Genomic DNA, 22,227 nt, shown 5'->3' with positions numbered 1-22,227 from the left:
GTGGGGAGGACTAGGAAGGGAGAGGGGACAGCTTCCCCCGGTCTCCGGTCGCCTGCGGCGAGACCCGCGGGAAGGCCTGCGCCTCCAGCCCGCGCGCGGCGGGCCTCCCGAGCTACCAGCCGGCTCCTCCGGGGTCGCAGCGGGAGGGGCGGGCCCTGGAGCCGGGTCGGCCCTAGGCGGGGCTTTCCCGCCGAGTCCGGCTCCCTCCCGCTCCTCTTGCTGCCTTCCTTTATCCCGCGTCCGCCGTCCGCCGCGGCGCCCGTGCCCGGATCCGTTCCCTGAGCCGCTGCGGCGGGCGCTGTTTAGGCGTGGCCAGTACGGCTGCGAACGCGGCGGCCAGAGCTCCCTGCCCTCGGGAGCCCGCCCGGTGCACAGAACGGACGCCCTGGCGGGACTCCCCGTGTCGGGAGGCGGGCGAGTGCCGTCGGAAGGAACAGAGGAAGGTAAAGCCCGGCCAGGCGTCGGGGAGGGAGAGGGTAGCCGGCGGTCTCAGCAGAGGGCGCCTCGCGTGGATCCCGGGGAGGTGACCGACGAGCGCCCTTGGCAGCCTCATCACTGGCCTTGAGAATTGCTGGAGGCGGAGGGACAGCCGGTGCAGAAGCCCGCGGTGGCGGAGAAGGTGAGCGAGCGCGGCCCGTGTGCAGACTGGGTGCCGCGGCTTTCCTCGGAGCGCGTGGGAGAGACGGCCGGAGGGAGGGCGCAGCCCCGTTCTGAGTAAGCTGGAGACTGGGAGGCTTTAAGCAGAGACGAAATCGCCCAGTTTGGGTTTCAAGCACACCGCGCCGGCCGTTGTACTGACAGGAGGTGCAGGGGAAGGACAGACGCAGGGAGACCAGTTGTAAGAGCGGGGGGCCGGGCGGGGGCTGGCGGCTTGGACCAGGAGCGCCGCTGTGGAGGTCCTGTTCCAGACAGGGAACATTTCCGTGTCTTCCGGCAGATAATCCCCAGTGATGGCTTCTTTTTGCTGTGTTCCCTGCCCTCTTCCCTTTTCATGGACTATTCGGGAAAACGAGGTGTGAGACCACAGCTGGCTCGATCCTGCTGATGAACCCCAAGGCCAGGGCATTGTGTGACGCATCGGGCCGAACAGCAGCTGCCCTGTGGGGCATCGGGGGCCCTCTGGCTGGCATCCCCCGGCCACTCCCAAACTTGTTGTCCGAGCAGAGCCAGAACTGACTCTGGGAGTTTGACGCAAGCAGCAGGGAAGAATCTGGACCGCGGTGGAAGACTGGAAAGAAAGCTGGGCAAAAAGATGCGACAGGTAAGGAAAGGAGGGTCTGCAACGTGTCTCAAGGAGGAGGAGGAAGCGAGTACAGAAAAGGAAAGCAGTGGGGGCCATGGTGGAAGTTTCCCACTTCAAAATATTATTTTTCCTGGATGGCTTGGTGACCATGAAAACTTTCCAGTGACAGAGAGGAAGACTTTTCTGTTTTTCATAAGGTTTATCAGGGACTGAGTCCCTGAATTTCCCTCCCCTCCTGGTATGTCTGGGAGTCGATTCCCACAGACAGAGCTTTATAGTTTACAGTTGTTACAGCTTGTTTTCCTCCTGTCCATAACCTCCCTGAGTTTTTCTGTGCCTCGTAATAGGTAGTGCTGTCACATGAGAGTCCAGGCCCACCACGCCAGCTGCCTGGGACCCCTGATGCTGAGCTCCTGCAGGAAAGAGGTGAGGTACACAGGGTATTGTGCCAACAAGGGTGGAGGGAGGCAGGGAGGAGATGCTTCCTGGGGCTTGGAAATCCCCTCCTTATTGAGCATTTATTGGAAGTCTATTCTAGGCTTGGATCAGTATTGAGAGGAACTAAATTATTCAGTTTCTGCCCTCATCTTACACCAAATTTGGAAAAAATATTCAGACTCATAAGAAAAAATTCTACAAAGCAACTTATCAAGGAAATTGCATTCCATCACTTATTATATGTACAACTTGACACATACGATAAATAACTTATATGTGTGTACATAAAACCTGTGGTATCATTCAGTAACTCCTACCCCACCAGTTTTGCCAACACGTCCATGTTGAGTGTATGTAATTTCACTTCTGTAGACCTTTCTGGAACCCTGAGATTTTTTTTTTTTTAAGATTTTTATTTATTTATTGAGAGAGAGAGAGAGAATGGTAGAAAGAGAGCATGAGAGGGAAGAAGGTCAGAGGGAGAGGCAGACTCCCTGCTGAGCAGGGAGCCCGATGCGGGACTCGATCCTGGGACTCCAGGATCATGACCTGAGCCGAAGGCAGTCGCTTCACCGACTGAGCCACCCAGGCGCCCTGGAACCCTGAGATTTTAAAAGTATAAAATGAGTCCCTGAGAAACAGAAGATAAAACAGCGGCAAAGAAGGAGCAAAGGTTTTGTCATGAAGCTTTGGGAAAAATAAAGGTAGATGGGGAAATGTGAGGCTGGGCTTTAGAAGTGCTGAGTGGTGACGTGTGTAAAGAGCAAAGTGGACAAGACTGTGGGGAAGTGGCTGATGGAGGTGAAACCCAGGACATGGCATTCAGCAGTTCTATAGTTCCAAAGTCAGACCCTGAAAGGCAGACTTTTGGACAGAGGACGAGGCACCTGGGCACCCCAAAAGTAGGCTTTTAGTACATATCATCTACAAAGAAGAAAAGAGTATATTATTGGAACTTCCAGAGGAGAAATCCTGAAATTTCCACTGTATAAGGAATCATAAGTGAAAATTAATAATATAGAACATATTTGAGGTAGAAGATAATCGACACTGCTTAACTTGGGTGTCTAATTTCATTTTTTTAAATACAAAATTATACACACTCTTATGGTTCACATCTGACCTGCATCTCCCAGTCCTCTTTTTTTCATAAGACCTTAAATTCTCTTCCCATTGGTGATTTTCAGGACCATAAAGTTCATAGTTATCTAACATATAACATAAAAGAATGAACCTCATCCTAGATAATATCTGTACACTGCTTTAACAAATAGTTTAGTTACTGGCTGAATGTTTGCGTCCCCTCAAAATTCACATGTTGAAGCCCTAACCCCCATTGTGATGATATTTAGAGGTGGGGCCTTTGGGAAGTAATTTGGTTTAGAGAAAGGGTGGAGCCACATGAAGAGATTAGTGTCCTTATTAGAGGAAGAGACCAGAACTCTGTCTGCATCCCCCACGTGAGGACAGAGGATGGCAAGCCGGGCAGGGCTCATGCCAGAACCTGGATCTCCGACTTCCAGCCTCCAGAACCGTGAGAAGTAGCTTTCCAGTGTGTAAGCCACCCAGTCTGTGGTATTTTGTTATGGCAGCCTGAGTTGGCAAAGGTAGTTTCGTGCCGTTTGTGTACATAGCCTGTCTCCCAACTTCATGTTTAACTTGAGGGCAGAAACTGACCTTTCCAAATCTGAAGCTAAAAACTAAAGCCTAAGAATCACTGTGGTGACCAGGGATTGAGGAGGGAGAAATAGCAAGTTGTGTAATGGGATTAGAGTTTCAGTTTTGCAGGATGAAAAAGTTCTGGAGATTACACAACTTTGTGAGTATTTTTAACACTGCTGAACTGTACACTTAAAAATGGTAAAGATGGTAAATTTTGTTACGTATTTTTTCCACAATTCAAAAAAATTCTTAATGTGATGAGCACTTTAAAAAAAAAAGAAGAAGAACCACTGTGAGTTAATGAAACTTTCCCAGTCTGTGAAGAGGGTATAGTAAAAATCCAACTGGGATATATCTGGAGGGGAGTTTGGGTTAAATAGGGGTATGCTTTGTCAAAACTCACCCAATAGTACACTTAAGACTTGTTTATTTTACTGTAGTAAATTTTACCTCAACAAGAACGTAAACAAATCCTGAACTGTAGCTCATGATGTGTACCATAAAGTGTTTTGGGGTACAGTATGCTGATATCTTCGATTAAAGTGAATTAATAGAGGCCTAGTTAGGTGGACAGATACGCAATGAAGTGAATATGTGGATGTTTACTAAACAGTTCTTTCAGCTTTTCTCTGTATTTGAAAATGTTCATGATAAAGTGTGGATTGGAAAAAAGAAAAAAAACAGTTGGGAGGTTTATGTTTTTGACGTCACAAGGAGCAGAGCAGACCGATCATCTGCTGGGAGCTGTGTGCAGGCCAGGCGGGTGTGGGACTGTGTGCGACAAGGAATTACAGAGCACGTGGGCTTGTAGAGGGAGATGCAGAGTGACAGAGTGGGGCCCACAGGGACTAAAACACAGCCCGGGTCTTGGTCAAAAGCCCAAGAGTAGCCTAAACCGAAGAAGAATCATGGGGAGTTTTTCTGGGAAGAAACCAGTCTGCTCCTAAATTGAAGTTTTGGTAAAATTGGAATGAAATTTGGGGGACCTAAGGCCACAGGGTAATCCTTGGGTCTTACCAACTGGTGACTAACCCCACCGGTATCTTCTGAAAGAAATTGTTCAGACTCTGATTTGAGATGTGTTGATGAACTTTCTAGAAGGGTTAGTTGCCGCAAACACTGCAGCTGGAGGAAGGTTGGGCTGGCCCACTAGGAAGGAATCAGGGCCGCGTTAACTAGCAGTGTACTGCACTGGTGTGGGGAGGGTGGTTTAGTGCTCGGGAATTAATAGGAGAGACTCAGAATCGCAGGGGGAAGGTGGTGTTTCTCAAAGAAGAACAGGAAAGAAAATTTTCTAAGAAATTAACTGGAGGTAGAGCAGCCATTAAGTTACCGAAAGGAGCAAGCTTTGGGCCTGTCCCTGGATATTTCTGTTCCACACTTTCCTCCTTTCTGTTTCCCCCACCTCACCCCACCCCAAGTCTTTCTGGAAGAAGTGGCTTCAACATTCAAATACTGGAGGAGAGGTTATCCCACAAGCGAGGAGTCAGTGATGTGGGCTTGGGGAGGGGAGGGGTGAGGTCATTCTAGGATGAAGAGAGACCAGAGGAAAAAACACGTAGAAGGTGAGGGGGAGAGCACTGGCCATCTGTGTGACTTTGTGCCGACCCCGAGGCTGGAGAAATAACGGGGAAGGCGGAGCTTGAGGAGCTTCTACACTGGGGAAGAGAGGAGGAAAGCGGAAGCTGTGCCAAATTGACCCGCCTCGTTTCTCTCAGCCCTGCCAGCCCCTCAGCATCCTGCCTTTCGCAGAGAGGGAAGCCAAGGAGACCATCCAGGAGCAAAGAGTACACTGATGAGCTGGGCCCAGGTAAGCTGTGGCCCCTCCATCCTTCCTGGAAATACAGCATCGCCTCCTTCCACTCATTCCCTGACTCACCCCCCAAATGCAGGTGCTCCCTCTCGAGGAACATTCCACTGGATGACACGCCATTCATTCCTTGTTCCCTCTGCCATGGGTGTTCACTTCCTTTCACCTCAACCCAAATACACACAACACAATAACCACCTCTCGTTTCTATAAACCTCCCGAAAGTCCTCCCGCCTCTGTCCTGAGGGCACTGTGGGGTTTTCTCCAGGACAGCGGGAATGCACCGTTTCAGGACTCAGTGACGTTTGAGGACGTGGCCGTGCGCTTCAGTAGCGGAGAGTGGCAGTGTCTGACCCGCGCTCAGCGGCACCTCTATGCAGACGTCATGTTGGAGAACTACTGGAACGTGATCTCGGTCGGTAAGGACATCCCTGCACTTGGCTCAGCACTGTTTGCTCTTCCTTTCAGTTGTGGTGTTTACTGATGTATGTGAGGCCTCATATTCTTGCGTCTGTTTTATGGCAGGATCATTGCAAGAGCAGGGACTGTCCCCCAGGGTCTCTTCCTCTGCCTTTTGAGTATGACTCTTCTGCGAATATCCGTACACGTTTCCATGTGACCAGACCCCTGAACAAACCCTCTCTCTACCCCAGTGGCCATTTGTTTCTTGTTGCCCTACGTGGGCAGAGGGGTCAAGGCTGGGTATTAGGACCCTGGCCATGTTGCTCTGCACACTCATATTCCTTCTCCACAACCAGGCTTTGCGGTCCCTAAGCCTCCTCTGATCTCCCATCTGGAGCAAGGGGCCGAGCCCTGCGTTCAGGATCTGCAGGACGGGGGGTTCCTGAGCTGCTCCTTCCCAGGTGAGTGATGGAGGAGCTCCGGCCTCCTGCTGGGTGCCCTGGGGCAGGTGTTTGTAGAATGTTCTTAGTGCCGGGTCAGCCATCCTCACCCGCCCGGGCACCCTAACAAAGAGAAAACAAACAGCAGCAAACTGTTTGGGCAAATATTCTGTCATGATCTGATTGCTTCTTTGCACCCTATCTAATAGGCCCTTTGCAATTTGGTCCTCAGAGAAAGCTCAGTGAGTTCACCTCCCTTCTGTGTATCAGTTACTCCAGCGCTCAGAGAACCCTGCTTTTCTGCCCCTAGTTTTCATTCAGGACCTTCCCCACACTGAGCCTCGGGCCTCTGACCCTGGCCTTTCTCTGTTTTCCCTCATGGCTTCAGTTCGGCGGCAGGGGCTGGCTGCATGGACACGGCTCACTTCTCCCCTTTCCTGGGCAGCACTCTTGTTTCTAACTCCCGGCTTACTGGATATCCCATCGTCCCCTGGAGAGCAGCACACCTGAAGGCAAACGCACCTCTCCCCACAGCCCGTCTCCAGTGAGCCCTCCCTGTCTCTGTACCTGGGTCTACCTCTTTCTCACACTCCCTGACCTGCGTACCTGGTCAGTCGTGAACAGTACCAGCTCTTCATTCAAACTGTTTTCTCCACTCGTCCTTCAAAAAAGTGTCCCTTATCCGTAGGCCAACCCAACTGCCCTGTCACAATACCTGCTCTTCCTTCCTCCTCCCTCCTGCCCTCCCCCAACAAACATTAATTGAGCAACTACTGTATACCAGGCACTCGACAAGGTACTAGAGACGGTGTCAAATATTATTGCCTAGCAGGGAAGGCAGGTAGTGAGTGATGACACGGAATAGCAAGAGTCACAGATATGTACCTGGGATGTATAGACACGGAAGAGAAGCGTCTGAATCTGACTTGGGGACCAGGTGGCTGTGGAAGGAATGACCATGAACTAAGCATAAGTCAGATGGTTTAGTGGAAGGGGGGAAGAGGCATTCTGAGAACGTGGGGAAGTGCTGAGGAGGAAAAGCATGAAGTGTGCGCAGCGTGGCCAGAGCAGTGGGCTCCAGGCGGCCGGTGTGGGGAGCACAAGGAGCAAGGTCACGATTCAGAGGGGTTTTGACAAACTGCAGACTTTGAACTTTATTCTGACAGTAGTAGTGAGACACTGATGAAGCATTCACGTCCATGTGGCAAGTGCTTTACACACCTTCGTGTACGTAAAATGATCCCATCTTACAGATGAGCAACTGAGGCCCAGGGAGATGCAGCCAACCTCGCAGGTTGCACAGTCAGTAGGGGTCAGAGCGAGGATTTCAGCCTGGATGGCCCCACTCCAGAGCTGGGGCTCTGACCTGCACACTCTACCTCCTTTCTGTCTGCTTAACTACGCAGTGCCACTGAGACATTTTAAGCTGAAGAGTGGCATGATTAGATTGGATTTTTAGAAAGAAAAATCTGGAAGCAGAGTAGAGCACAGATTCGAGGGGAGGCAGATTAAAGGACAGTAGGGGGTGGGGTGGCAGTTAATGAGCAAGAATGCTCTGGCAGGAGAATAGAGAGGAGGGGGTGAGCTGAGATACAGAGAAGACTTACTAGAACTGGTTGCCAGCAGTAGACATTAACTCAAACTAACTTGGGCAAAACAGTGAGAATTTATTATTCAGGGGTGTCATGGAAGCCAAGAGCAGGGGGACATCAGGCCCGTCGCCCCACCGTCCCCTCTGCAGGTCTGCTTCCCTCCTTCCTGGCTGACTGCCCCGCTCTGCTTGCTGCCGATGGCAGGACGCTCCCTCCCCTGGGCGGTGCACCATCCCCCCAGCACTGGCTGTTGTCAGAGCCTGGGTCAGAGTCCAAGGAGAGAGAACCTGGCCTGGTCTGGGTGAGGGGGGCCCAGACCGGATGTGCCCTGCACCCAGGTGGGCAGAGCCACACTGCAGAGCAGACGGGTCCCTGGGCGTTAGACGGCAGTCCATGTCGCAGGTGGAATTTGTAAAATGTCAGCTGAGCAAATCTGAAGGATGGAGAGGGTTGGATGTGACTCAGTTTCCTGACCGAGGTGACTAGGCGTACCGTGAGATTCTCGAGAACAAGTAGGTTTCTAAGGATTTTTGTAAAGTTTGCAGAGTCTGAGCTGTCTTGGTACTTCTCATTATACCAACCTGTTGCAGCCTTTGGCCATAACCTAGCACTCTTCCAGCCTGGGAAAGTCACGTACTCTTCATAGGGCTTCACCCGTTCACCTCTCCCATCTCCCATGTTTCCCGACCTCTGAACATGTGACATTTATTTCCTTAAGTATCAGTGGACAGGACCTGGCTGGGGACTGAGAAGGCAAGTTCAGAACAGGAGGTGTTTGAGAGCGGGCAAGTCTGCTGGGTCCAAGTCAAAAGTCTCCTGAAAGCCCTGTCCCAGGACCCTGAGGTTGGAGGAGCTCATGTCGAGGATGTCAAGGTAGAGAATCCACAGGACACGCCCGGGATGGAGACCCTGGGCGGGGAGCAGGTGACCTGCAATGAAGGAAAGGCCCGAAAGGTCCTCAGAAAAAACTTCAATCCAGACTCGGAGCGTATTCCGTATAATGGAGTCCTTACAGAACGGAAACCCCACCCGTGTGCCGAATGTGGCAAGAGCTTCAGTTGGCACGCGGACCTACTTCTCCACGAGCGCGTCCATTCTGGCAAGCAGCCCCATGCGTGCCACGAGTGCGGGAAAGCGTTCAAGACCAGAAGCCAGCTTTCGGTGCACCAGATCACCCACACAGGGGAGAAGCCCTTCCGCTGCGCCCCGTGTGGGAAGGCCTTCGGCAGCCCATCCGCACTCTGCCGCCACAGGAAAGCGCACAGTGGGGAGAAGCCTCACGGGTGCAGCGCGTGCGGAAAGACCTTCGAGAGCAGGAGCCGCCTCCGTCTGCACCGGCTGGTCCACAGCGGGGAGAAGCCCCACGAGTGTGCTGTCTGCGGGAAGGCCTTCCAGTTCAAGCACTGCCTCACCCTCCACAGCCGGACGCACACCGGGGAGCGGCCCTACGCGTGCGCGGAGTGCGGGAGGGCCTTCAGCGGGAGTTCGGACCTCAGCAAACACGCGAGAATCCACACCGGGGAGCGGCCGTACGCGTGCGGCGCGTGCGGGAGGGCCTTCAGCCGGAGCTCGGACCTCAGCAAGCACATGAGGACGCACACGCGGGAGCGAGGCGGCGGCTGCCCTCAGTGTGGCCAAGCCTTCGGCAGCCAGGCGGAGCTCACCCGGCACAGGAGGACCCACGCTCCGGAGAAGCCCTACCCGTGTAGGGAGTGCGGGCGCGCCTTCCGGCACAACTGCAGGCGCCGGGCTCATGAACGCGCGCACAGCGGGGAGAAGCCATTCCCGTGCGCGCACTGCGGGAAGACCTTCCAGGACCGGCACTGCCTCACCGTCCACCAGCGGGTGCACACCGGAGAGAAGCCGTTCGCCTGCTCCCAGTGTGGGAGAGCCTTCCGCGGGAAGTCCAACCTGACCAACCACCAGAGAATCCACACCGGGGAGAAACCGTACGCGTGCGCGGCGTGCGGGAAGGCCTTTCACCACAGCTCCGTCCTGACGCAGCACAGACGGATCCACAGCGGGGAGAAGCCCTACCCCTGCAGCGAGTGCGGCACGTGTTTCCGCCAGCGCTCGGCTCTCGTCGGGCACCAGCGGGTTCACACGGGGGAGAAGCCCTATGAGTGTGAGCAGTGTGGAAAAGCTTTCAGAGTGAGCGCAAACCTCACAGGACATAAGAAAAGAAGGCACAGCGGAGGGGGAGCCCACACACTTGATGAGAGCGGGAAGGCCCTCTCCCCAGGACCCGTCCGACCTTCCCAGTAGTCGGTGTCTGACCGGCCACCCCTGGGGAGGCCCTTCTGTGTTTGCACTTTCCCGTTTCTCCTTCTGCTCTGGAGCCTGGTTCTTCCCGGCTTGCTGGCCCCCCGCACCGAGCGCCCCAGAGCCTGACCTTCCACTGCAGTGTTGTAGCGAGCACGTTCACTTCCACTCAGGAATAATAATATCAAATACTTCTAGTGCCTGCCGCATGCCGGCCACTCTTCTAACGACTTCGTTGTTTTAATTCATTTAATCCATAAAACGTCCCTACAGGATGAGGACATTAAGGCATAAAAAGATGAAACCTGCTGAGGATCACTTAGCTAGTAAGTTCTGCAGAAATGCCCCCAGAGGCTCGGGCCTGCACCTTTCCCATAGCCTGCAACACATCCCTTAGATGGGAGGCTACAACTCAGTTCAGCACCGAGCATGTTTTGGTTGATAAAATACTGATCCTGTTTAGCAAGGTTTTTGTTTTGTTTTAACTTAAAGACTGAATGGAACTTTTCCATGTGGGATCGGGATTTCTGAGATGGGGATGAAAAAGGAAGGCAGGGGGCGCCCGGGTGGCTCAGTCGTTAAGCGTCTGCCCTCGGCTCAGGTCATGATCCCGGGGTCCTGGGATCGAGCCCCGCATCGGGCTCCCTGCTCCGTGGGAAGCCTGCTTCTCCCTCTCCCACCCACCCCTGCTTGTGTTCCCTCTCTCGCTGTGTCTCTCTCTGTCAAATAAATAAATAAAATCTTAAAAAAAAAAAAAAAAAAAAGGCAGGTCAGGGGCAGATTCGGAAATTAGAGATAAGTGGGATTCAGCTACATGCTGCTCCAGTAACAGTTTACATTCAGGAAGAGCATGAAGCCCATCTCTCTTTGTTACAAACACATGAAAACATCATTGTGTTGATTTCTTAAATACTTGATATATTTATTTGTATGAGGTATGAGATGCTGCTTTCAAATGTATTAGAAATTTGCCTCTATCTTTTCAAGTCTTTCAGTATCTCTTAACATATACCCTTTCTCTTTCAGATGTTACAAGTACTTTTTATAGATAGAATTAAAATAAATACCCACAGTCAACAAAGCTGCTAACTAGAGATTGAAAATCCTAGGGGCGCCTGGGTGGCTCAGTTGGTTAAGTGTCAGACTCTTGATTTCAGCTCAGAGCATGATCTCAGGATCCTGAGATTGAGCTCCCCGCTTAGTGGAGAGTCTGCTGGAGATTCTCTCTCTCCCTCCTCTCCCTCCCCCCCAACTCTAAAAAAAAAAAAAAATTTTTAATCCTAGAAGAAGATGCAAATGTGTCAACCTAATTAACATAATGACCATAATTGAGAATTAAATTTAGTTCTAAGTTCCTTGGTTGGTAAAAAAAAAAAAAAAGAGAGATGAGCAATGGATTATCCAACATTCTCAAAGGTGTTTTACAAGTTAAGGCTTTTAAAATAATGACTTTAGGAAATGTTAGCTAGGTGGGTTTTTTTAAATTCCCTTACAGACTGTATAATATGCTAATCTAAATCTTAAAGGAGCAATAAAGCATTGCTTTCCAAAATAATTGCCAACACAATCCTGTTTGAAGCCTCTTCATGGGCTCTTGTTTCAGAAAAAAAAAACCTTTTGGGAAATGGTTATCCATTATCTAATACAGAAAAACAAGGTGTTCAAGAGATGCGATTTTCTAGTAAAATTCCAGAGGGGATTACAGGTCTCTTATTTTTAAACAAGAGTGGACTGAAACATTGTTCCTTAGGTTCAGTTTCTACAGGAAACTTTGTATTCTTTATGTGGCCGTTTCTCACACTGTTTGTGAAAGCCAAGATGAAAACGTTGAAGACATAACTCAATGGAATTGCCTCTGTGGAGGACGAAATTATGGATATGTGGCTTTCCGGTGAGGAAAAAAAATGACATAAGGACAGAGTTCAGGATACGTCTGGAGAATTGGCAGTGGTTTTCCAGTTATTTTTAAGGATGAGAACCCCTTGTTTGGTGGTCAACAAATTTCAGCAACATGCTCTCTCCCACCCATGCACACACAGCAATAGTTGTACTTTAATGCTCGACAAAATATTGTCATGCTGTCCTAGAAAATCTGAGGTTTTATATTTCACAACAGCATGTGTAAGCTTTTAGAAAATATATGTACATGTTCAGAACGTCTGTTTCACCCACAGACTATGGTGTGCTTTCGGACTTTAGACTCAGAGTCATCCCAGCTTGAGAATGCAGCAAGATGGCAGTTCCAGTTTAAATTCTGGACCATCCTTAAGTGTGGATGTGTTGTGTTGTTGACTGGAGAGCTTACATCTTCAGACACCAGTTAACTGGAGGGGGTAGCAGGCCCGACACTCTGTTGTGAAACTTTAAAGGCCTCTGTATGGAGCCCAAATACGAGCCTTCTAGACACCACCCTCCCCTGTCCATCTTCCCCACGACTACTGTCTTCCTAGAACTCCGCTGTGATCCAGACACCTGGTCTAAAGGCTGCCAACGGACTCTCAGTCCTGCAGTGAGAAACCCCAGAGGACTAGCTTGACCTCCAGGAATTTTCGGATGTTTCCTGAACATCTAAAATGAGTGTTGTGCGATAGAGAACAGACTGAGGGTTGATGGAGGGAGGGGGTAAGGGATGGGCATTAAGGAGGGCACCTGTTGTGATGAGCACTGGTGTTGTATCTAAGTGATGGATCACTGAATTCTCCCAAAACTAAGAGTTCACTGAGTGTTAACTAACTGGAATTTAAATAAAAATTAAATAAATAATAAAATGAGCTTTGCGGGGGAAACACTGAAGAAAGTTCAGATATTTTACCTGTGGGGAAAGTCTGTACTTTTAAAAGGGGTCCTAAACTGGAATAAACTCTGCCCTAAGGTAGTAAATTTGGCAGGAATACTGTAGAAGGGGTTCAAAGATGAGATGCATAGTTGAATAATAAAACATATTAGTACTTAAAACCCTAAGGTTTCTGTAACTAATTCTGAAGAGTTACCAAAACTGGAGTTACTGATTTAGTTACAGTTTACTTAGAAACTCACCAGGTAACACACTTTTTTAACCTAATTACCTTAATGCAAAATCAGAAAAAAGTCACTCTGAACATCAATACAATGAGATTGTTTTCACTTTACCTTCACAACGGAAGTAGAGAATGCCCACATCACTGAGTTTTAAAAAGTGGAACAAGATACAGGTTGAAGATTTTGAACCATCGGTGAACAGAGGTGTGTTTCTGTAGCTTCTACACACGGGTGCAGCTGGGTTCCCTGTGATTACAGAGCAGGTTTCAGCCCCTGCCCACAAGATAGTCTTCCACAGTTTTCAAGACAAATCAAGCACTTCTTTTTCCACAGGGCAAAATACCTAAAATTTCTTTAGTGCTTTCTCGCAGTTTACTTTTTAAAATGTTCAGGAAACGTCCGAAGATTCCTGGAGGTCAAGCTAGCCCTCTGGGGTTTCTTACTGCAGGACTGAGAGCCCGTTGGCAGCCTTTAGACCAGGTGTCTGGATCACAGCGGAGCTCTAGGAAGACTGTCGCGGGGAGGGTGGTGTCTAGAAGACGCGGCGCTTCCTTGTGTTCCATTGGTCTACTGTCTTTGCTTACACCAGTGCCAAACCGGTTAATTACCATAGCGTTAAAATACCTTTTCACCTGGTGGAGTTAAGTCCTGTTTCTTTTTCTTCAAGACCGACGTGACCGTTCTTGGTCAAGGCTGTACTCGTTCATGCGCTGGAACGCTCAGTGTTACAAAGATGTCGGTTCTTGAATCGGGCCGTGTCCCCATGCAGAGGGGGGCTGGCTTGCGTGTTCGGCTGCCATCGGCTGGGGACTCCGGGCTGGGAGAGAAGCCAGCCGCGAGGAACTGTGCGGAACACGAGCGAACGGCTTCTGCGCCGCACCAAGCACCGACCTCAAGTGCAGTCATCTGTGGCTCTGGGTTAGGAAATCTGGCCGATAAGTGACACCCAGAGCTTTGACTACAGCGAGATTCCAAACTTTCCCCGACGCGCAGCGCCTGGTCATGCTGGTCGACTGGTGCCTGGGTTCCTGAACGGCAGGGCCTGTGTGATGATGCCGGTTCCACATGTATGCAGGCCACTCGATCTAGAGGGTGACATCCCCAGTGAGGGCGTTCTTCCTTACGGGCGCGGATGCCCTAGTGGTCACCAGTGCCGCTGGAGGACTCAACCCTGAGTTTGAGGTCGGAGATACCATGCTGGTCCGTGATCACATCAACTTACCTGGCTTCCGTGGTGTGAACCCTCTCACAGGGCCCAATGACGAAAGGCTGGACTTGGTTTCCCTGCCGCGTCCGATGCCTATGACCGGGATATGGAGCAGAAGGCTGACGGGGCCTGGACGCAGATGGGGGAGCAGAGAGAGCGGAAGGACGGCACCTGTGTGACGCTGGCAGGCCCGTCCTTTGAGACTGGCCGAGTGTCGGCTGCTGCAGGAGCCGGGGGCGGATGCTGTCGGCATATGAACACAGTACCAGGAGTTACAGCGGCAAGGCACTGTGGACTTCGAGTCTTTGGCTTCTCCCTCATCACTAACAAAGTCGTCTTGGGTTATGAAGCCAAGGAGAAGGTCAGTCATGAGGAGGTACTAGAGCCGGGAGACAAGCAGCACAAAAATTGGAACGGTTTGTCTCTGTTCTTATGACCAGTATTCCACCACCTGCCAAAGCCAGCTAACCAGCCCTGGAGTGGTCTGGCTTCTCCGTGATGGGCTCCAAGTAGCTACTACAGACTTCGGCCCCTTGCTGGGGTCACGTGCCTCTGCCCTTCAGTAGTAGAAGAGAGAGGAAGAGCCCTATCCTTCACCCTCCCCATTTCTCCCACCAGACCCTTCTGCACTGGCTCTTTTGCTCAGTTATCTCAAAGCAGTTATCATCCCCCACTCTCCCCCACCCGGAGCTAGAACCCAAGCCCTGCTGTGTCTATGCCCTGGGTGTGACTTGAGCTGTTGAACTTGGCACAGTAGCTACTGCTGTCCTTTTGATGTCATGCTTTCACATTCCTGGGGACTCAGTTCTGCCTCCTCCAAAGCACTAGAGCCCACATGAGGGCCAGCCCAGGCCAATACCCCTTGGAGTTTTGTATTACCCTATCTTGAGAATAAAAAGAAAGATGGGGAAAAAAAAAAGATGTCAGTTCTTCCCAAAATTGATGAATAGATTCATTGCAACCTAAGTAAAAATCACAAGAGTGCATTTTTGTGGAAAATGACAAACTGATTCTGAAATTTATTTTGCAGTGTAATTCTTAGCCAAGAATAACCAAGACTTATGAAAGGCAAACTTTTATCCTTTTATGAGTAAATTTCGGACAATATTTGTACCCTAAGGTTAAGAAAGGATTTCTCAAGACACCAAAAAAGGTTAATTTAAAAAATTTTTTCTGATAAATTCAACTAGATTAAAATGAATTTCTTTAATCAAATTCACCATAAAAAAGGGAAAATACAATTTTCTCATGACTTGAAAATATATATTTTGAACACATAGACTTGGCAAATAATTGTCAGCTAAAATATTTTAGGTTGGGGGCTCCTGGCTGGCTCAGTTGGTTAAGCGTCCAACCCTGGATTTCGGCTCAGGTCATGATCTCAGAGTTGGGAGATCCACTCCTGCATCAGGCTCTGCACTGAGTGTGGAGTCCGCTTAAGATTCTCTCTCTCCCTCTGCCTCTGCCCCTCCCTCCCCCATTTACACTCTCTCAAAAAAAAAAAAAATATATATATATATATATATTTGAGGTTGAGTCATATGAATTGCTGTATCTAAAGGTTGAATAGAGGCAGTTTAATATGGTTTGACCTTATATAAAAATTTCTTTAAATCAATAAGCAAAAGACAACCCCCCAAAAAGGCAGAAAGCATAAAGAAATACTTCACAGAAAATTGAAAAACAGTGATGACTAAACACAGAAAGGAGTCCAGTCTCCATGACAAGGAACTCTGCACAGGGACACCATGTGAGACTCCTGCTAGACAGAGAGGTAAAAACGGGCCTCGCCAGTTTGGGCCAGGAGTTGCAGTGTTCACGGGTGGTGCTGTAATCTTTGGAAAGTGAATAGATGCTATCCTGTAAAGCTGGCCTGTGCCCTACAACCCTACAGACCCATCCCTAGGGACTCACTCTGAGAAACGCCCCCACCAGCACTGACAGCCACATACAAGGATTTTCACAGCGTATTTGCTCATGATAGCCAAACCTAGCAACAACCCAAGTGTTCACCAAAAGGAAGTAGAAGAACATATTTTGCCATTTTTAAACAGTTTATCTTATAGAAGCAACATGAATGACCTGACTGAGTTATCTACATGGTAACATGGGTCGACGGTGGACAATTCCGGTTGAAGGAAAAGAGCAAGGCCCAGAAACCAGCATACAGTTTGGTGCCATTTGTATAAAGTTCAGAAACAAGACAAAATAATACATTGATTGGTGATCTATTCATAAGTGTATTATTTGTGTAAGTAAAGGAATGATAAACACAGAATTTAGCATAGTGGTTACCTCTGAAAAGGAGTCACAGTGATGGGATAGGAGAGAGGCACATAAGTTGATGCAAATGTCTTAGTAATATTCCAGCCCAGACCTGTCCAGTGGAAACTTAATGCCAGGGCGCCTGGGTGGCTCAGTTGTTAAGCGTCTGCCTTCGGCTCAGGTCATGATCTCAGGGTCCTGGGATCGAGCCCCGCATCAGGCTCCCTGCTCGGCGGGAAGCCTGCTTCTCCCTCTCCCACTCCCCCTGCTTGTGTTCTGCTCTTGCTGTGTCTCTCTCTGTCAAATAAATAAATAAAATCTTAAAAAAAAAAGAAAAAGAAACTTAATGCCAGCCACATATATAATTTAAAATGTCCTCATTAAAAGAAAAAGAAATAAGTTTTAGTAGTGTGTTCCTACGTGGCCCAGTGTGTTCAAATTATCATTTCGATACACAATCAAAAACATATTAATGAAGTATTTTATTTTGTGCTGTATTCTACATTTACAGCACCCCTCAGTTTGTATGCTAAATTTTTATTAGAAATACTAAAGTCTGTACTTGGATTTCATAAAACTTACAATTGAAAAAATAAATTCATAAGGCCAAGCTGTCCCAAACATACTTAGAAGTTTTCAATAACAATGCAGAACCCTCTTTTAAATTTAAATTTTAAATAGTTAGAATTAAAATTTCACTTCCTCAGTCACGCGAGCCACGCTTGAGGCACTAAATCGCCACATGGAGCTAATGGCTACTCTATTGGACAGCGCAATTCTAGATTTTGAGTGATATGTTCAAAAGTGCTCATTTTGATATTGTGCTTCAAAATTTTTATACTTGCATATCTTTTCAAATGTATAAAAGGGAAACCAAAAAAAAAAAAATCTAGAGAAGCAATCCAGGAATCCCAATTAGTAGAAGTTCCAAATGATCAATGAGAGAATGAAATGATCAAAAGAGACAGGAATTATCTAATCATGTAAGAAAATCAGTTCCTAGAGGGAAATGCCTGCCATGCACATGGCTCAAAGAATGGCAAAACATCTGCACAAAATACCATGGATAAAAGAAAGATTGCCAAAGTTTTCAGGCAGGAAAAAGAAAAGTCAAATATAAAGGACAAGAAAATAAATTAGCATTGGAATCATGAAGAATAGCACTTGAAGATGACAGACAGTAGAGTAATACCTTCAAAATCCTAATGGAAACAATTTTAACTTAGATTTCTATAATCAAATGATTAAAACTATATTAGGTAAAATAAAGATTTTTAAAGACATGAAAGGTCTCAAAAATTTTACCTCACATGCTTATCTTATCATAAACTCCACCCAAGCAAATTAGTGAAATCAAGAATTAAAAAAGAGAGATGGGATCCAAGAAGCAACTTTACAGCAAAAGGAAGGAGGCAGCAAAGGCAAACCCCCATTTCTGTGCAATCAATCCAGACGAGCATGACAGAGAAGCAGTTTGGGAGGAAGGTCTCCAAGGAAAGATAATACCTAATGCACTGAGTAGTTAGAAAAAGAGTATTTGGAGTTTCACTGTCATTTTGAAGAATTAGGGAATAATATGCAATAGTGACAGGAAATTAATCAAGTGACAAGAGAAGGCAATTAGTAAATCCAATATGATCAAATTTTACAAAATGGAAAATAGCATCAGAGAGCTCATCAGTATCATTATTTCATACATGTCTCAGCATGAAAAAAATGTGTTGTACCGAGAGGAGGAGATGGGATGCATTGTGGGATAATGAGCACCAGAGGTCAACTCTCGAATTCCAGAGTGGGAAGAAAAGACAAGTGTCTGAAAGGGCAAATGAGGAAATAACAATAGGAGTCTGATTTTTTGGCTTTATGCAATCTCATATCCTGCATCCCTTCCCTTCACAGCACTGTAATTCCTAAATGTGAATTGTAACTTACACTTAAGTGGTAACAATTTAAACACCAAAGTGTCTCCTTTTCTCTGCCTGTTGACAACATGTATCTTTCAAGAACTGTGAACATTCTGATATTTTACTGTGTTTATAAGGTAACTAATTAACCTGCCAGTTCCAAGGTTGCTTGTGGAACACAAGAGACTCCTGGGTCAGAGATGTAAGGCAAAAATTTACCTTACCCTCTCAGGATTTTCATCTGGGCCTGACATAGGACATGACAAGCCAAAACCATACAAACTTATTTCATAAAAGTTTCACATGGCATGTGAACCCTCATAAGGAATGAATATCCAAAGAAGTGGCAAAACTGAAGTGCTTTTATATGAGGTTGAACAGAGGCAATGGTGGGAAAGTAACTAAATAGATGAGGAGGCTAAAGGAAGAATTATTGTAACAAGGTCTTTACAGAATCCTCGCAGCTTCAACTTCCTGCCCTTGATGTTAAGAAAATTGCTTTCATCTTAGTATATAGGGAGGACATCTTCCACATATCTCCTGCTTTCCAGAAAAAAAGGAGAGGGTCAGAGCACCTTTCTTGCACCTGTATTGTTAAGTGCCTTTAGCTCAAAATAATTCTTATGCCAAAGTGACATATTCTGCCACCCTTCAGAGATAAGGGACATTTTATTTCTCACAGTAATAGTGGGAGCCAGATTATCAGCCTCCCTGCAGATTCCTCAAAAGCACCAATTCCCACAAGGGTGGCTCAGACGGGCCTAGATGGATGCCTGCACACAGAGTGGGTAGCGTTGCAGGAGAGGAACCCTGAGCACCTGGAACTCAGTAAGAACACCTGTCCTTTGCACCAGATGGAGACACTATCTCTGTCTTCCCAACGCTGTTCTTTATATGCATACCCTTGAAAGACAGTCTAGGACAAAGGACAGTTATTGACTCTGTGGGATAATAAGAAAGATTATTTGGTCTTTGTCCCCACTTCCTAGATAGTTTCAGAATGGGACTAGTAGCTGGGAAGATCAAGCCATAGTTAGAAGCCTAGAACTTTTAGCCTCCACCTCCATCCCCAACCTTCTCAGTGGGGGAGAGGGGCTGGGGATTATAACCTGTCATGCCTACATGATGAAACTGTCATTTAAAAAAAAGAACCCTAAATGACAGAATTAGGAGACCTCAGAGCTCATAAGGGCATGGAGGTGCTGGGAAGGTGACCCCGCTGGAGAGGGCATGGAAGCTCGGTATCCCCCCACCCCTGCCTAGCTTGCCCTGTGCATCTCTTCCATTTGGCTGTTTCTGGTTTACATCGTTTATAATAAACCAGTAAATGAAAGTCAAATGTGTGCCTGAGTTCTATGAGCCATTCTAGCAAATTATCCAACCTGAGGAGGGGGTCTTTGGAACCCCTGATTTATAGCTGGTCAGAAGTAAGGGAAGTCTGGGACTTAAAATTCCATCTAAAGTGGGTCACAGTCGGGGTGCCTGGCTGGTTCAGTCCCTACAGCCTGTGATTCTTGATCTTGGGGTTATAAGTTTGAGCTCCATATTGAGTGTGGAGATTACTTAAAAAATAAAAATCTATTAACGAGGGCACATTCTGCGTGGAGCACTGGGTGTTATGCACAAACAATGAATCATGGAACACTACATCAAAAACTAATGATGTATGATGATTAACATAATAAAAAAGACAAAAAAAATAAAAATCAGGGGCGCCTGAGTGGCTCAGTCGTTAAGCGTCTGCCTTCGGCTCAGGTCATGATCCCGGGGTCCTGGGACCGAGCCCCGCATCGGGCTCGATGTTGCTCCCTCTCCCACTCCCCCTGCTTGTGTTCCCTCTCTCGTTGTGTTTCTGTCAAATAAGTAAAATCTTTAAAAAAAAAAAAGTGGAGTACAGTCTTGTGCGACGTTTTGGTGTCTGCAAAGAATCGGTTTTTGGTGCGTGAAAATGATGAAGATCCTCACGACGCATGCAGAAACTGAGAATCGGTGAAAACCTGCCCGCCATCCCGCCAGTAATCTCTGGGAACAGCGTGGTGCGCGTGCTTCCCGCCCGCAGGCCGTCTGTGCTACTCTCCAACTTCTCTATCCCTTAAAATCTGGGACTTCGAAGTCCACACGCAGAGAGCTATCTTTTTTGGTAGAAATCATACCATGTCTGCACACTGACTTACCTAATGCCTGTGAACCCACTGGACTCTAAGCTTCGCGGTGGGGTTGGGTACTCCGCGCTCTTCTCGTCCACATCCCCTCACCCGCTCCCTAATTGTAACTCGAGCTGGTAGGAGGGAGAAGGCGAGACCCGGGGACGCTTCCAGGAGGAAACAGCTTCCAAGCTGAGGACCAGAAGATGAGAAAGAGATGCCATGTGTGCATAAGATCTGCTCAGAGCAGGGAGCCCCCGCCCCGCAAGCCGCAGAGATGTGGGGCGCAGGTGAGCGGAAGCAGAAAAGCACGCAGAGGGCAAGGGAACCGGAGACAGAGGTAGGCGCTGGACTGCACCCGACGCTGGGGGGCACCCCAAGCTGGAGGGCTCATGGCACTGGGTTGGGGGGCAGCGAGGCTGGACGACACCCGGCGCTGGGGGGCACCTGGCGCTAGAGGGCACCCGAGGCTGGAGGGACTCGGCGCTGGGGGGCACCCGGTGCTGGGGTGGCGGGCACCCGGCGCTGGGGGGCACCCGGCGCTAGAGGGCACCCGAGGGTGGAGAGACTCGGCGCTGGGGGGCACCCGACGCTGGGGGTCCGCAGTCGTGGGACCAGCACCCGCGCTTTCCGCGGTGTGGCTTCTCGGATCTGCATGACAGGGTCCCAGACACCGGTCAGGCCGCGGCAGAGGCTGCAGGAAGATCAGCGACTTCGCAGGCGCAGGAGCCTCGGTCCCGAGTTCCCAGAGGATTGCGGCGATCCGACGTCCAGGACGGCGTGCACGAAAGCACTTGCCGGCCGGGGGCCTGCCGCGTCCGCAGCGCCTGCACCGGCCTATCCTCGTGGACGAGCAGACAGTGTGGGCGAAAGTTCCAGGGCGGCCCTCTCCGGCCCCTGGGCCAACAGCGGTCCCAGCAGAACAGGGGGTCTGACTGGAGGATGCGGCCACGCTGCGCGCGAAGAAGGAAAAATAAAGAATTTGGCAGCGGTGGGATTCGAACCCACGCCCCCGAAGAGACTGGAGCCTTAATCCAGCGCCTTAGACCGCTCGGCCACGCTACCACTTCCGGCTCAATGCCTCCCTCACGCCCCCTAGAGACATGAGCACCGCCCCGCCAGAGCCTCCCGCGGGAAGCCCCGGCCAACCGAGCAGCCGGACGGCTGCGTCGCATCCTTATGTCGTCACAGCGCAGGACGCTGGCTGTGTGCGCCGCATCTCCTCTGCGCAGGCGCGGGCCTGCCGCGACGCAACGCTGCCACCGGGCTGTTGGGACGTGAGAACGTGCGGTACGCGTTTTATATCAGAAGTAAGGTCGCAGTCAAGTTAGCAGCTGCCGTTTCTGTTTGATCGGCCCTTCATCCTCAGTAATTCAGGGCATGTATTTAGCGGACATTACAGCGAAGACTGGCCTTCCTTACAAATCCCCACCTGAACTGCTCTGGATCGCGCTGCGCGGTAAGGAATTACCGCCACCCCGGACCGCGCGCTCGCCGTTCCGGACGCCAGGACCGCGGTGTCCTCGGGGCCGCCGCCCTCCCCGCCGGCCCGGCCCTCCCGGCTGGCACGCCCTGCTTCTGCCACGTCTCCGTTCTTCACGGCCAGCACCTGCAAAGCTCTCTGCTCGGTCTTCGCAGGCCGCCTCCTCCCATAAAACGTCACAGATTTGCTCCTTCTGAGGTTCCAACTGGAGCGCCTCCCACATAAGCATGAAGGGGCCCAGGAGCTCCACCCACTTCAGACCCCCCCCCCCCCGGATCCCCGGGGCAGCTTCGGTTATGTCACCAGGGCTTTGACCGGAATGCCATCTTTGGGAGACCTGCATAGACTCAGATATAC

At 49.5% G+C, this 22,227-nt stretch overlaps 1 protein-coding gene, 1 non-coding gene and 1 pseudogene across 6 annotated transcripts; 2 read left to right on the top strand and 1 right to left on the bottom strand.

The window, feature by feature from the left end:
* Window positions 1-24: 24 nt before the first annotated feature.
* ZNF311 (zinc finger protein 311) lies at window positions 25-12,617 on the top strand. Of its 5 annotated transcripts, none has more exons than XM_025858514.2 (7): window positions 25-443; window positions 1,014-1,261; window positions 1,591-1,669; window positions 5,062-5,153; window positions 5,422-5,572; window positions 5,912-6,016; window positions 8,306-12,617. In XM_025858514.2, the coding sequence occupies exons 2-7, from the start codon at window positions 1,253-1,255 to the stop codon at window positions 9,850-9,852; spliced, it is 1,983 nt and encodes a 660-aa protein (XP_025714299.1). In that variant the 5' UTR covers window positions 25-443; window positions 1,014-1,252; the 3' UTR covers window positions 9,853-12,617. The 5 variants fall into 5 exon arrangements, with proteins under 5 accessions (XP_025714299.1, XP_025714297.1, XP_073745662.1 ...); XM_025858512.2 differs by having other exon boundaries at window positions 938-1,261; XM_073889561.1 differs by lacking the exon at window positions 25-443 and adding an exon at window positions 450-619.
* LOC141371850 (purine nucleoside phosphorylase pseudogene) lies at window positions 12,027-19,576 on the top strand (annotated as a pseudogene).
* Window positions 19,577-21,370: 1,794 nt separating this feature from the next.
* On the bottom strand, window positions 21,371-21,452 carry TRNAL-AAG (transfer RNA leucine (anticodon AAG)). Its single transcript has one exon. It is a non-coding gene; the product is annotated as a tRNA-Leu (tRNA).
* Between the last annotated feature and the right edge of the window lie 775 nt (window positions 21,453-22,227).

The sequence above is a fragment of the Callorhinus ursinus genome, unplaced genomic scaffold, assembly GCF_003265705.2.
Source record: "Callorhinus ursinus isolate GAN/ISIS: 27379988/994484 unplaced genomic scaffold, GSC_fseal_2.0 scaffold109, whole genome shotgun sequence".
Taxonomy (NCBI): domain Eukaryota; kingdom Metazoa; phylum Chordata; class Mammalia; order Carnivora; family Otariidae; genus Callorhinus; species Callorhinus ursinus.
The sequence above is the reverse complement of the archived record's forward strand: the minus strand, read 5'-3'. Positions and strand labels throughout refer to the sequence as shown.

Excerpts from the sequence above, each read along its gene's own strand:
- ZNF311 (XM_025858514.2), top strand. Across the intron at positions 1,670-5,061 it reads TGAGCTCCTGCAGGAAAGAG|CCCTGCCAGCCCCTCAGCAT; the intron begins GTGAGGTACACA and ends CGTTTCTCTCAG. Across the intron at positions 5,154-5,421 it reads CACTGATGAGCTGGGCCCAG|GACAGCGGGAATGCACCGTT; the intron begins GTAAGCTGTGGC and ends GGTTTTCTCCAG.